Source organism: Bos indicus x Bos taurus, chromosome 3 (assembly GCF_003369695.1).
Source record: "Bos indicus x Bos taurus breed Angus x Brahman F1 hybrid chromosome 3, Bos_hybrid_MaternalHap_v2.0, whole genome shotgun sequence".
NCBI lineage: Eukaryota > Metazoa > Chordata > Mammalia > Artiodactyla > Bovidae > Bos > Bos indicus x Bos taurus.
In genome coordinates this window covers 15598797-15613428 of record NC_040078.1, presented here as the reverse complement: position 1 = coordinate 15613428, position 14632 = coordinate 15598797, and the positions used below count along the sequence as shown (strand labels likewise).

The 14632-nt window shown below is 52.3% G+C and overlaps 2 protein-coding genes across 3 annotated transcripts; both read left to right on the top strand.

Moving 5' to 3' along the window:
- Nucleotides 1–875: 875 nt before the first annotated feature.
- Nucleotides 876–6839, top strand: FLAD1 (flavin adenine dinucleotide synthetase 1). Of its 2 annotated transcripts, XM_027531642.1 has the most exons (8): nt 876–964; nt 1432–1656; nt 3073–3817; nt 4709–4856; nt 5308–5406; nt 5485–5674; nt 6422–6495; nt 6616–6839. In XM_027531642.1, exons 2-8 carry the CDS (start codon nt 1576–1578, stop codon nt 6749–6751), a joined length of 1473 nt encoding a protein of 490 aa, XP_027387443.1. In that variant the 5' UTR covers nt 876–964; nt 1432–1575; the 3' UTR covers nt 6752–6839. The 2 variants fall into 2 exon arrangements, with proteins under 2 accessions (XP_027387443.1, XP_027387453.1); XM_027531652.1 differs by lacking the exon at nt 876–964 and having other exon boundaries at nt 1384–1656.
- A 90-nt stretch (nt 6840–6929) lies between these two features.
- Nucleotides 6930–8046, top strand: LENEP (lens epithelial protein). Its single transcript, XM_027531666.1, has 2 exons — nt 6930–7585; nt 7675–8046. The coding sequence occupies exon 1, from the start codon at nt 7137–7139 to the stop codon at nt 7530–7532; it is 396 nt and encodes a 131-aa protein (XP_027387467.1). The 5' UTR covers nt 6930–7136; the 3' UTR covers nt 7533–7585; nt 7675–8046.
- The last annotated feature ends 6586 nt before the right edge of the window (nt 8047–14632 follow it).

Here is a 14632-nt window from a genome sequence, read left to right as displayed (position 1 = left end):
CTCCACATGAAATTTTAGACCTTTACTACAAAAAGCAATGGCATCAGCATGACAGGAGCGTTTGTTAAATGCAGATCTCTGGCCCCACCCAAACGGCCAGAATCCTGTAGATTTAATCAGCATATTAAAAAGGCCCCCAGACGATTGACAGGAGTATTAAGTACTTTTAGACCAGAGGCAAAATAAGTGGAAGCTGAGAATCCAAAGTGGACAGTGGCCCTCCCTTTGTCGCTGCCCTCACTTGTACCTACAAGACCAATTAACTGGGAGAGGTTATGTTTAAAGCACCATCTAGAACAAGGTGGGGCAAGACTTCGTTGTCAAAAAAGCTGAAGTAATTAGCTTTATCGTTTATAAGAGACAAATGAAAGTTCCACACAATAAAAGCTCACCACCAGGATCTCATTAACTCACGGGCAATCCTGACAATTTTTCTTGGTGTCCGTCCAACTTCCACTTGCTTCAGTGTAAAATCCCCTTTGACACCAGTGCAGCCCCTGACTCCTCAGAATGAGTCATGGTTCATGAGTAACAGATAGTATGTGCACGCAAGAATTTGAACACTGAGCGGAGGTTAGAGTCAAGCGTCTCCTTACTTCCAGCACCAGAGGGGAGCACCACAAACACCTTAGAGCCCCTTCAGCCCTCGGCTCCTTCCACCCCTCAGGTTCTTTCCTGAGAGAAAAGCCCCGCCCCTCGGCTAAGGCCCAGCCCCCTCGCTTCCGGGTGAGGGTGGCCACGTGGTTGTCGCCAATAACAACCCAGCACCACTCCCGCCCTCTGGATGAAGCTCGCGAGCAATGGTCGACTACACCAATGGACCCATAGAAGTAGTCTGAGCGACGGCCAAAATAACCAATTAATATGAGGTGAGTGTGAATCTGAGGCGGGACTCTGAGTACGGAAGCTGCCCCGAGACAAGAGGAAAGGAGAGGGAAAGACCCGGTGAAAGAGTAAGAGGCAGGTGAGAACCTGGAAGAGCTCAGCAGTCTGAAGCGTGGCGGGAAAAGACAGGATTCTGGGCCAGAAAGGGTGTGGAAGCCTGCAGAAGAAGGCTGCTGAGTTCTGGTCGGTGGTGTAAGGAGGGAACGTATTTAAAGGAGCCAAGGCCCAGGATAAGGTAGACATTTAAAGGGACAGGTGCCCCAAAGAGAAGACACATATAAATATAAAAGCACAGATGCCCTGGATAGAGCCGACCCTAGAGGAGCCGAGCTCTGCAGCAGAAGACATTTTTAAGTGGTAGATTCGGGAGAGAAGGACATTTTAAGGCGACTAGGACGGAGCATAGAAGACATTGAAAGAGGTGTGGGCTAGAGTTTAAGAACACGTTTATTAAACGGACAGGGATAAAGGAGTCGATTGTCAAGGGCCTGGTGAGGAAAACTACGCACTCCTCCTCTTCCCCATTGTCCTTTCTGGCTCCTCCAGGTTCCTTCCACCCCGGAATCCCTCTTCCCAGGCTATGACCCTCAGTGCCCTGTAGACCTGGCTGGCCCCCAATGCTTGCGACCCCTAATTGGGGGTCTGGGTGGCTACTGGAGGGCCTTCCGGAGGGGCAGAGAAGGCAGGACCATGGCATCTAGGGCCTCTGAACCTCCGCCAGGGCGCAGCGTGACGGCGGGCATCATCATTGTTGGAGATGAGATCCTCAAGGTGTGTCTGGGACAGAGGAGGGGGGAGGGGCAGCATTCTCCGGTCCTTGGGAGCTTGCTCCACGTTCTGTTGAGGGAGGGTGAACCAGGGTGGGAGCCCTCTTGCTGCAGTAGGGCCCTGGAGTGAGTCCAAGATATTGGAGGGAAAGTGACCCTTATTGTTTCGATTACTCTGTTGAAAAACTTGTAGCAAATTCCCTACAAATTGCCAAGCAGTATGGTAGGGGGAGGAGGACCTTTACAGAAATGACAAGGAGTCCAGCGTGTATAGGAGGTACAGGTGCATGTATTATTTCAGAGTTATGTCCAACCTATTTGGAAAAATGACCCAAAGCATTCAGGAGAGATAGAAGGAAAGTACTAGAAGGGGGAAATCTCTTCTGAATGATCAGGGAAGTCTCACTAGAGGTCATGGTGGGCATCAGGTTTGTAATAGTAATATTGAGTGCTTACTAGGGCCTGGCAGTGTGCTTGTATTACATCACATATGTGATTTTCCTAATCCTTACAACAACCCTATGACGTGGGTACTTTTATTCCAAATCTCAATGAATAGATACTGAGACTGAGACTCAGAAAGGTTGAGAGGCTTTCCCTGAACAGCTATAAGTGGTAGGTGGGATTCCAACTTGATTCACATTTACTCCAGAGCCAACCTTAACCACTAAACTCTAGAGAAGTAGAAGGAGATAGGGCTAGAAAAGAAGAATGCGTACACACCAGAGACACACAGCCTCAAATATTCTGCAAAGGAATTTGAACTTTATTCTGTATATGGTTGGAAATAACAAGTGACTTTTGAGCCAAGAGTGACACAGTCACAGTGACATGTTAGCAAGGTTGCTGCAGAGGCCTAGGGCAGAGTGCTGTGGCAGGACACTGGGAGCCTGGCCAGGGGTCTGTTGCCACCATCCAGGTGAAAGGTGCCAAGGACCTGTTTGGTGGCAGTAGGAACAAAGAAGAGAGCAGATGGAGAGACATTTCAGAAGTAGAATTGACAGCATGAAGGGCCTGACAGGCTGCAGACAGTGTCTGAGGATGCCACTGACCCAAGTAACAACGGCCAGAAATCTGAAGATGCCCTTAAGCACTTGGGGCCAGGGGACTGAAACTGTCAGGGTTGATGAGGAAGTGGATGCATGGTCCACATAAAATTGATAATTGAATCCATAAGCAGAGAGGAGGTCAAGGTCCAAGCGCAGAGATGGAAGCCCAAGGTGGATCACATTACCCCTGACTCCATTCACATGGATTTTCCCACTCTTGGGCCCAGTGTGGGCTTGTGGGCTGCCAGAGGTGGGTGTCCCCCAAAGAGCAGAGTGCTCTGTCAGCAGGCAGTTGCAGCTTGATCCTTCCTGCTTTGCCCTGCATCCCCACAGCACTGACATGCTCATCTTCCCCATCCCCAATCTCCCAGGGACACACTCAAGACACCAACACCTACTTTCTGTGCCGGACACTGCGTTCCCTGGGGGTCCAGGTGTGCCGAGTCTCTGTGGTACCCGACGAGGTAGCCACCATCGCAGCTGAGATCACAGCTTTCTCCAGCCGCTTCACCCACGTCCTCACAGCAGGGGGTATCGGCCCCACACATGATGATGTGACGTTTGAGGCAGTGGCCCAGGCTTTTGGGGACGAGCTCAAGCCACACCCTGAGCTGGAAGCGGCCATCAAGGCCCTAGGAGGGGCGGGCTGGGAGAAACTGTCGCGGGTGCCCACCTCTGCCCGCCTGCATTATGGCACAGATCCTCACACTGGCCACCCCTTCCGATTCCCACTAGTCTCCGTCCGAAATGTCTACCTCTTCCCGGGAATTCCGGAGCTGCTGCGTCGGGTGCTGGAAGGGCTGAAGGGGCTGTTCCAAAACACAGCTGTTCAGTTCCACTTGCGGGAAATGTATGTGGCAGCTAATGAGGCCTCTATCGCCCCCATCCTGGCTGAGGCCCAGGCCCATTTTGGGCGCAGGCTTGGCCTGGGTTCCTACCCTGACTGGGGCAGTAACTACTATCAGGTGAAACTGACACTGGACTCTGAGGAAGAAGGGCCCCTGGAGGAGTGCCTGGCCTACCTGACCGCCCGTCTACCCCAAGGATCAGTGGTGCCCTACGTGCCCAATGCCGTGGAGCAGGCCGGTGAGGCTGTGTACAAACTCACTGAGTCAGGTAGGCACCTCCTGGGGAAGGGGCAGAAGGCGCCAGACCACTGGTGCCACCCTAGGTCTTAGGAGTGGTGGGCTGTTGGAGGCTTGCCGCAGATCCAAGAGAAGGTAGAAGATAGCTACAGCTGATTCATTCATTCTTCCAATAAATATCAATTGAGTACCTCCTTTCAGCAACATTGTGCTGGGTGTTGGGGGTTTAGCGCAACAGGACAGAGGTACCCCTGCTCTGGACAAGGAGTTTTAACAGGAGAAGGGGATGTTAAAAAGGTAATCGTGCATGAGGGGTCAGTGATGAAGGGATTTCCACAGCAGGGAGATCAGCCTTGATCTGGGCTTGGAGAAGGCTTCCCTGAGTGAGTGACACATAAGCTGAGTGATAAGGAGGATTTTCACATGGCGCTAGTGGTAAAGAACCCCCTTGCCAATGCTGAAGACTTAAGAGACCAAGGTTTGATCCCTAGGTCAGGAAGATCCCCTGGAGGAGAGCATAGCAATCCACTCCAGTATTCATGCCTGGAGAATCCTGTGGACAGAGGAGCCTGGCAGAATATAGTCCATAGGGTCACAAAGAGTCAGACACAACTGAAGAGACTTAGCACGCACACATGCAAGAAGAATTTGGTTAGACCAGGAGATGGGCAGGAGGACAGTGTGAAAGAGGGAAGGAAGCAGCATGAGCTGTAGGAGAATGAAAAGAAACCAGGACCCCTCAGAGGGAATACACTGAGGTGAAGAATACCGTGAGGTATGGCTAAATGGCGGGCCGGGGGCAGATGAAGGAATTGAACACTGGGAAGATAGAGAGGGGCTAAAGCAAGGGCAGCTTGGCCCCCACTGCCCTCTGACAGCCATATGTAGCTAACTGATGCCCTCTTCCCTGCCTGCCTGGCAGGGTCTTCTCTGGGGGAGAAGGTGGCAGGTGCCCTCCAGACCATTGAGACTGCCCTGGCTCGGTACAGCCTCACCCAGCTCTGCGTGGGCTTCAACGGGGGCAAGGACTGCACTGCCCTCCTGCACCTCTTCCATGCCGCAGTGCAGAGGTGAGCTCACCCCCTGGAGGCAGACCCCAGAGATAGAGCTGCCCCAATTGGCTAGTTCCCCATCCTAAGAAGCAGGAAGGAAGGGGGGTGTCTGGGTGGGGCTTGGCAGGGCAGTAGCCACAGTGACCAGTTCTGATCCTCCCCATATTTATTGAGCATCTGACACCTACCTGGCCCTGGGTATGGATGTGCCAGCCACCTTCCCCGACCACAGGGAAGTCACAGTCCTGTCGGGAGGTAAGGCCTACATACTAGAAACGGGTGTGGGCTCCAGGTTTTAGAGATCAGAGTGGGCTTGCCAGAGGAAATGGGTTCTTCCCTTCAGATGAGAAGGCCGAAAAGGGAGAAGGAGAGGGTGTCTATCCCAGTGGCCAAAGGGAACAGAGCAAGCTCTCTGGGGAGTGTTTCCTTGCCCATCCTGGCAAGCCAATGGATCCTGCCTCCTCCCCAGGAAGTGCCCTGATGCTCAGGAGCCCCTCCAGATCCTGTATATCCGCAGCATCTCCCCTTTCCCTGAGCTGGAGCAGTTTCTACAGGACACCATCAAGAGGTACTAGGGGCCTTGGAGATTTGGGATTCCAGAGGGACTTGGCAGGGCCCATTCCTGACTCCCGGCGCTCTTCCTCAGGTACAATCTGCAGGTGCTGGAGGCTGAAGGAGACATGAAGCAGGCCCTAAGTGAGCTGCAGGCACGGCACCCCCAGCTGGAGGCTGTGCTGATGGGCACCCGCCGCACTGACCCCTACTCCTGCAGCCTCTGCCCCTTCAGCCCCACCGACCCAGGCTGGCCTGCATTCATGCGCATCAACCCACTCCTGGTATGGGGAAGGGGGTTTCTTGCCTTCAGTCTCCTGTCCCCCGTCAGTCACTGTACCCTGGCTTCCTGGGGCGGGCTTGGGCTTGGATGAAATGGCCCCATCAGCCAAGGGAGGCAGTGGTATTTATTCATTCAGCCTTTTGATCAGGTTATATTGAGCACTAATTCAACAGCAAGCATTGTGGACCGAACAGTGTCTTAGACCTGTGCTGTCCAATATGGTAGCCGTGAGCCATTTATTTACACTTGAATTGTAATTAATTGAAATGAAATACAAATTGCTTTAAAAAGTTGAATTGTATACTTTAAAAAGATGAATATCATGGCTTATGAATTATATCTCAATTTTTTAATTAAATACGATTCAAACTTCAGTTCCTTAGTTGTATGTTGTACTAGCCCTATGTCAAATGACTACCATGTTAGACAGCATAGATACAGACCATTTCCATCATTGCAGAAAGTTCTACTGGACAGCACAGGCTTACACAAATAGCCTTAAACAGCCTCTCCCTTTCCTCCTGGAAATTACATGCCAGCGGAGGGTGGATTGAGAATGGGGAGGGGACGGGATGGTTTCTCTCATTGATTGGCATACACAGAGCAAGATGTACTGGAGAGTTTAGTAGCAGGCCCTCCCTCCAAGGCTAGGGGAGCAAAAGAACTGGGATAGGCCCTTTCCCAGGTGGATGAAGGTAGATGTAGGAGGGGGAGTATTTGTGACTCCGCTCTGATGCTGGCCTCCCAGGACTGGACCTACAGAGACATCTGGGACTTTCTGCGCCAACTGTTTGTCCCCTACTGTATCCTGTATGACCGAGGGTAAGCTGTTGGGGGAACAGGATGGGTATGTGGAAGACATGAGGGTGCTGGGACTGGGAACACCAAGCCCACCACAAACCCACCATACCCTCCACCCCCCCCACCCCACCCCCCACCCAGCTACACGTCACTGGGAAGCCGGGAGAACACAGTACAGAACCCGGCCCTGAAGTGCCTGAGCCCAGAAGGACAGCCCACCTACCGTCCGGCCTACCTGCTTGAGAATGAAGACGAGGAGCGGAACTCCCGCACGTGACCTCCCACTCCCACCCTTTCCAAGGAGGGAAGGAAGGAGGCCGTCCTGGGGTCTAACCTGTCAATAAACCACCTCTCCTGTGCCTGTTGCTCTGGCTCTGCCTTTGTCTTCCTGCTTCAGGGAACGGGAGAAGCAAAAGGAAGCCAGGCCCTGGCAGCTCGGAGCCCCCAGTGCTCACTCTAAGGGGGATGTGGGGGAGAGCAGGCTGGAAAGGAGCTCTCTCTGATGATTTTCAGTGCCAGCCTCAGCAGGAGCCCACTAGAGGGCAGAAGCAGGGAGCAGTGCCAACCCTGGGGGGTAGAGGGGAGGGACAACCAGCCAGTAGACCCAGGGTTTGAAGACCCAGGCTGGAAAAAGGGAAGCTGAGCTGGCCTGGCCATGGAGGATGAAAGATGGAGTGGCCAGCCCTCCTACTAACCCCATCCCAGCATCCCTGGGCACAGGGGCTGACTCAGCCCATTCTCGGGCCCAGAACCTTCCTGTGCTAGACCCTGGGGCCCTTGTGCCCACAGTCATGAGGTCTGAAGGGGGTGGGGACAATGAAGATAAAAGGCACAGGACGCAGCTACCACACCCTTCCTCAGCTGCAGCCCACATGCAGCCCCGGACACAGCCCCTAGCCCAGACCCTGCCCTTCTCCCTCGGAGGAGTCCTGAGAGACACTGGACTTAGGGTTCCCATCATGAAGATGGGCACAGGGTGGGAGGGCCTGCAGCGGACCCTGAAGGAAATAGCCTACATCCTCCTCTGCTGCTGGTGTATCAAGGAGCTGCTGGATTAATGGTGGCAGAGACCTGCCTCCACTCCACGGGCACCATGGCCGGCATCGTTCAGGTGGGCAGGGTAGAGCAGGCAGACAGGAGGCACGGTTGCAACTTCTGTGGTAGAGCCTGCCTCTCAGCTTCCCATTCTTCTTTTTATAGCACCCAGGCCAGCGTCCATCAAGACTCCCGGAGCCGGCTGTGCTTGACCAAGGATGGGCCACAAACACCAAGTGAAGTGCTATCCTGGTTCCAGTTTGTGCCATCTGTCAGACCTGCCTCATCTCTGGGCCTCCGTACCCAGCCCCCACCTCCAGCGCACCTCTGATGCACAGGAGCTTGGCCTGCTGGCTAGGACCCCAGTCAGACTGCAGCAGGACCTGGCGCTCCTCCAAGTCTGGCTCGGGGAGCCTACTGGCCCAGATGGCTGATCTTACCATACCCTCCCAATACCAGGAATGGCCTGCCCCCAGTCTCTCTATTTGAGAATCACTGAACTATATGTATAATAAATAGGCCTTGAGACCGAAAGTTCTAAATGTCTACAGGGGAATCAGAAAAAGTCAGCATGGGAAGAGTTTGGGACCCAGGGAGGAAAGGAGGTTGTCCTGGATAGAAAGACTGAAAGCCAGGTTTCCTGACTCACTGGTGCCTGGGTGGGGAGGGCGTTGGGTGGAAAGGCCCGGTTCCTCCCAACTTGTAGAAAGGGAGGAGTCTAGCTTGGGTGGGGTCTTTATGAGGCCCTCCATGTAAGGCTGGGAACCTAAATAGAAGACCTGATCTAGCCAGCTCCCTGTCCCTGAAGATCTTGGGGAAAGCACTGAGCTGGTACTAGTTCCCAGCTTACAGAGATCAGGCCCTGCTCCCCTAGCTCACACACAAAGCTGCAAGGGAAAGCTGTCCTGCGGGCTTATGACAATGCACAGGAACACAGCCAAAATGAGCAGAATTGACTCTTCGCTTCCCCTTGGCAGCCACCAACACATGCTCTCCCTGAATCACTCCCTGGGATCAGTACACACCAGTTATTTACATCGTCTTGCTCCTGCCTACTGACATGCCCACTCAGACCCCCACAACCTCAGAGCCAGCCAAAGTGTCCCTCGGATCTCTACCCAGCATTCTCTGGGACCCAGTTATGCCTTTGCCCCGTTCTGTCCTGGGACACTGGCCTGGAGGTGGTGTATGCGACCCTCTCCCACTGCCAGGGACCAGCTCTTCCTCAGACTTCTTAGTTAACTCCTTTTCCCCTGGGCTTGTTTTCTTTTTCTTTGTTTGTCAAAGTAACGTATGCCTAGAGCAAAGAACTCTGATAATTCTTTATCCCCTAGCACCTATCCCCTGGCTTTCCTCCCCAGAGGTAACCATGGTGACCCGTTTCTTGGACAGCATTTTTTTTTAAGTTCTTTAAATTGACGTATAGTTGACTTACAATATTATATTAGTTTCAGGTATACAGCATAGTGATTCAAAATTTTTATAGATTATACTCCATTTAAAGATATTATAAAATGTTGGCTATATTCCCTGTGCTGTACAAAATATACTTGTAGCTTATTTATTTTATACATAGTAGTTTGTACCTCTTAATCCCCTAGACCTATCTTGTCCCTCCCCCTTCCCTTTCCACTAGTAACCACTAGTTTGTTCTCTGTATCTTATATCCATTCGTTTTGTTTTTTAGATTCCATGTGTGAGTGATAACATACCATATTTGTCTTTCTCTGGCTTATTTCATTAAGCATAATACCCTCCAGGTTCAACCATGCTGTTGCAAATGGCAAAAGATTCATTCATTCATTTAACATATATTATTGAGCATCTGCTGTATGCCATTCTGGCTGCTTTGAATACAGCAGAGAACAAAACAGATCCATATACTTAAAAGGCAGAGGAACCAGAGATCAAATGGCCAACATCCGCTGGATCATGGAAAAAGCAAGAGAGTTCCAGAAAAACATCTATTTCTGCTTTATTGACTACGCCAAAGCCTTTGACTGTGTGGATCACAATAAACTGGAAAATTCTGAAAGAGATGGGAATACCAGACCACCTGACCTGCCTCTTGAGAAATCTGTATGCAGGTCAGGAAGCAACAGTTAGAACTGGACATGGAACAACAGACTGGTTCCAAATACGAAAAGGAGTACATCAAGGCTGTATATTGTCACCCTGCTTATTTAACTTCTATGCAGAGTACATCATGAGAAATGCTGGACTGGAAGAAGCACAAGCTGGAATCAAGATTGCTAGGAGAAATATCAATAACCTCAGATATGCAGATGACACCACCCTTATGGCAGAAAGTGAAGAGGAACTCAAAAGCCTCTTGATGAAAGTGAAAGAGGAGAGTGGAAAAGTTGGCTTAAAGCTCAACATTCAGAAAACAAAGATCATGGCATCCCGTCCCATCACTTCATGGGAAATAGATGGGGAAACAGTGGAAACAGTGTCAGACTTTATTTTTGGGGGCTCCAAAACCACTGCAGATGGTGACTGCAGCCATGAAATTAAAAGACGCTTACTCCTTGGAAGGAAAGTTATGACCAACCTAGATAGCATATTCAAAAGCAGAAACATCACTTTGCCAACAAAGGTCCGTCTAGTCAAGGCTATGGTTTTTCCAGTGGTCATGTATGGATGTGAGAGTTGGACTGTGAAGAAGGCTGAGTGCCGAAGAATTGATGCTTTTGAACTGTGGTGTTGGAGAAGACTCTTGAGAGTCCCTTAGACTGCAAGGAGATCCAACCAGTCCATTCTAAAGGAGATCAGCCCTGGGTGTTCTTTGGAAGGAACGATACTAAAGCTGAAACTCCAGTACTTTGGCCACCTTATGCGAAGAGTTAACTCATTGGAAAAGACTCTGATGCTGGGAGGGATTGGGGGCAGGAGGAGAAGGGGACGACAGAGGATGAGATGGCTGGATGGCATCACCCACTCGATGGACGTGAGTCTGAGTGAACTCCGGGAATTGGTGATGGACAGGGAGGCCTGGCGTGCTGTGATTCATGGAGTCGCAAAGAGTCGGACACAACTGAGCGACTGAACTGAACTGATACTTATGGAGCTTGCATGCTGGTGGGTAGAGACAGAAAATATAAACATAAAAACAAGCACATTGATGTTATTAGGTAGGTGCTATGGAAAAAGAGAAAGTTGAGCTAGGGGTGGGAGTTGGAGCAAGCCTAGTAGGCCATGGTAACAACTTGAGATTGTATGCTGAGTGAAATAAGGAACTGTTGCAGGCAGCTGAGCATGAACTGGCTTTTTTATTTAAAAGGTTCACACTGGCGCTGGGTTGAGAATAGCCTTTAGGGGACCAAGGGTAGAACAGTAGAGACCTCTTAGGAGGTAATAAGCACAACTGGGGCCAGATGTGTTGGTGGCTTATAGCAGGCTTACAGCCATAGCAGTGGAGAGAAGTGGCTGCATTCTGCATATATTTGTCCTTCTAGTTAATAACATACTCTACACCCTACTCTGCACCTTGCTGTTTTTGCTTCACATACCTTGTAAAGGATTTCATACCAATATACTTACAGCCTGTCCATTCTTTTTTATGGTAGCATGCTACTCTATAGTACTCCAAATCAAGGTTATTTCTTATCCCTGGCAGCCCTGCATCCACAAAATGCAGGTCAGTGTTCTTCCCTGTGTCTCCAGAACCCCAGGGCCCAGCAGTGAGAAGGTCCTAAATCCACCCAGAGAGAGGTTAGTGGTAGAGGTGGATAAAGAATTCACCTTCGCCTCTGAATTTGGAGTTCCCTTTCCCCACTGTAGTCTGCACCCTGCTTGGCAGGCTCCAGCCCTTCCCTCACTCGAGCTCAAGCTCGAGAAGTCTTTCTCCTTTTCCTTCCTTAGACCTCACTCCCACTAAGCTGCAGCAGTGCTGGAGGTGGATCCTAAAGTCTGAGGCTTCTGACTTTGCCAGGGGAGGGGATGTCTGGCAAGGGCCACTGGGGAAGTGGTAGGTAGAGGAAGGCAGGGCCCAGGGCTGTGGCCCACGGTAGGAGCTGAAGGAGGGAGACAAGTAGTGACTGCCAGTAGCCCAGGGAGAGTGTCAGAGCTGGAAAGAGAGTGTCAGAGCTCTGAAAGTGGAAAGATTGAAGAGAGAGATGGGGAGGATAACAAAAACCTCATACACCATTCCAAAAGCCTGTTTCAGCTAGAGTGCTCTGAGCCTTACAAAAGTCCACTTCAAAAGTAGGCAGGACAAGAGTAATTATCATATCTTTACATGAAGGAACAAGCCCTGAGAGCTGAGGTGACCTCTCCAAAGTCACACAAACAGCACTCTGCAATAGGGTAGTCATTTGGTGAACCCAGATTTTTTTCATCTCAAATTCAGAGCCTCTCTCAATTAGCCTGCCTTCCTCTTCTGAACGCGTGCTTGGGATGGTGGTCTAAGTGGCCTGGGAGGCAGGGCCAGGAAAGCGAAAGGGTGGAGGGGACAATCAACTCTGTTCTACACCCAGTCCATGATCTCCCGCTTGACCTCAACCCTAAGCTCCCCTGTTCTTCATTTCCTGCTGGGGGCATTTGGGAGGCCCAGCTATGCCCTTTCCATGTCAGCCACAGAGCCAAGAGACTCCCCACTGGTCTAGAAGGAAAAGTGAGATATGGCAGTTTCCCTGTAGTGTTCTCTTCCCATCTAGAATAAGCTCCGGTTTTGAATGTCCAAACCACTCTCTCCAGAACTCACTGGAGGGGGATGAGGGGAGGGATAAAGGAAGATAGGGAGCACCAAGACAGGGAGGAATGGGTAAGAGCTCATCTACCCCTCGTCCCCCCCCAGGAACCCCCTAGTGGCAACAAGGGGTAGAGGACTAGGCCGGTAAAGTGCGGAAAGAGACCAGGCAGAGCTGAAGGGGTAAAAGGTAAAGGCGCGGTGCCCAGTCCTGTCTGAGTCTTTGAGAAACTATGGACTGTAACCCGCCAGGCTCCTCTGTCCATGGAATTTTCCGGGCAAGAATACTGGAGTGGGTTGCCATTCCCTACTCCAGAGGATCTTCCCGACCCAGGGATGGAACCCACGTCTCTGGCTTCTCCTGCATTGGCAGGCAGGTTCTTTACCACTGCGTGCGTCACCTAGGAAGCGTTTTACCAGTACCGGCTTTGTACCTGCACTGGTGCTTTGGGTGAGGTCAGTTTTCCTCACACTATCTCAGTTTCCTCGTCGGAACTCGAAGAACTGAACCGGCAGAACTGGAAGTGACTCCCCAAATACGACAGCATGCGCAGGAAAAGCGGCCTCATTCATAACCGGGATTCCCAGCTGATTACTTCGAACATGATCCTCAATGGTGTGCAGAAAGTAGGTGGAGAGGGATCGAGAAAAGTGGTCTGAGGAGCCATGCGCAATTAACTAGATATTATAGTGATGCTCTTGGGAGAGTCCCACGTTTTCCCAGCAACACTGAAAGGCGGGCAGAAGGCAGTGTGGCAGTTGTTTCACTGGCGCCAGAGCGCCGACCTCCAAGGGCATTGGCTCTTATTTGCATCCCTATTTGCATCTCGTTTGCACATGAGTTATTTCCCCTTCAAAAGGCAGAAGTCCTTCCTAGTTACTCCCAGCTGAAGCTGTCTACTCCCGTCTTTGCCAACCTTAGGAGCATATCCATTTTTCTGGCCATTCTCTGTCCCCTCTGACGGGCGCCCCTTTGTGCCCTTAGGTCGTTCGTTCTCAATTCTTTGCCTATCCCAGCTTCAAGGCTCGAGACGCTGAGGGACCTGCGCCGCCTGGCGGCTGGCGGGAGGAAGCTGAGGGCAAGGGGGTTCTGTTTCGCCTTCTCTGGGACGCGGAGTTTTGGAAAATGTTCCCCCGAGCTTCCTGAGGCTAAATTTATCTCCCCCTGCCCTGGGGGGCGCAGAGATCCCGGCGACGATTAGCGCTGCGCTGCAGCGCGCTCCCGCCCAGAGGCCCGGAATAGGCGCCGAGTTATAAATAGAGCAGCCCGCAGGTGTGGGGGGAGTCGGCGGGAGGGGGGCAACCCTGGCAGCCACGGTCCCTTCAGGTGGGTTGGGCGGTCACGGTGGGGGCGCCGGGGCTGCGGTCTGAGCGCCCCCAGCGGTTTCCTGGGCGGCGGGTTTTTCGAGGGAAGCGGAGGCAGCTTGGGGAAGGCGGAGAGTGGGGAAGAGGTGGGCGCCCGGCGCAGGCTGAAGCTCCGCTTCCAGCTCAGCCCCTCCACATTCCAAAACAGGCCCCTAGACCCACTCTCTCAGGACCCCGCCCAGGCCCAGCTTTGCCTTTTTTCCCGTCAAAGTACTCTCTTCTCCGGGCTCTGCAAGTATCCAGCTCCCTTGCAGCTGCTCCTTGGCGCACGTGGCCCCAGCCCCAGGTGTGCAGTTCTCCTTAAAAGGGGCTAACTCCCAGCAGGCCTGGACATTCATCCTTCTCTTTGGTCAACCACTTCATCCTCCGGGTATTTACAGACCTCCTGCTAACTTGCCCCCCAAATTTAGGTCTAGTTGGTTGCCTGAAAATATATGTCTGAAAGTGTGGATCTTGGAAGCGCCCAGATCCCCAGGAAGCCCCTTGGAGATCCCACACTTGCCCTCCAGTTCCCGGTTCCAGTACAGGCCTAGTGGCTGGGCAGGGGTGGTGGCAGGCCTCGGGGGTTTCGTGGGAGGGGGCGGGGCCCCCAGTCAACTTTTCTGGGCTGAAATAGCCTCAGTTGTTTGGCGAGGTAAGGCTTGGAGTTGGGGATTAGGCGGGAATTTCAAGTTGGGGTTCCACCCTCTGACTTCTGAGCGAGGAAGGGAGCCGAGAATGTGTGTGTGTTGGGGGCGGGGGCGGGGGGGCGGGCGGGAGGAGGTCACTAAGGGTTCCAGGACTGTCCAGACTAAAGTGGGAAATGCATTCCGGCTGCTAAAAGATACAGGTAGGGTCCAACAAGACACCTGCCACGACCCCCAGGAACGGGGGACATGGCGAGGCCGTTGTTCATTTTTCTATACCTAAGGGCTGATGCCAAGGCGCCTTCCTTTCTGTTGCTTCTAGAGGCTCTGGCTCTGCCCTCCCCGAGCCACTTTCCATGCCCTCTCCAGCCCGAAGCAGCCCCCTCTCCATTTCACTTGTGCTTCTGGCACTGTCGCCTTGCCCCTGGCACAGCCCTTCTCC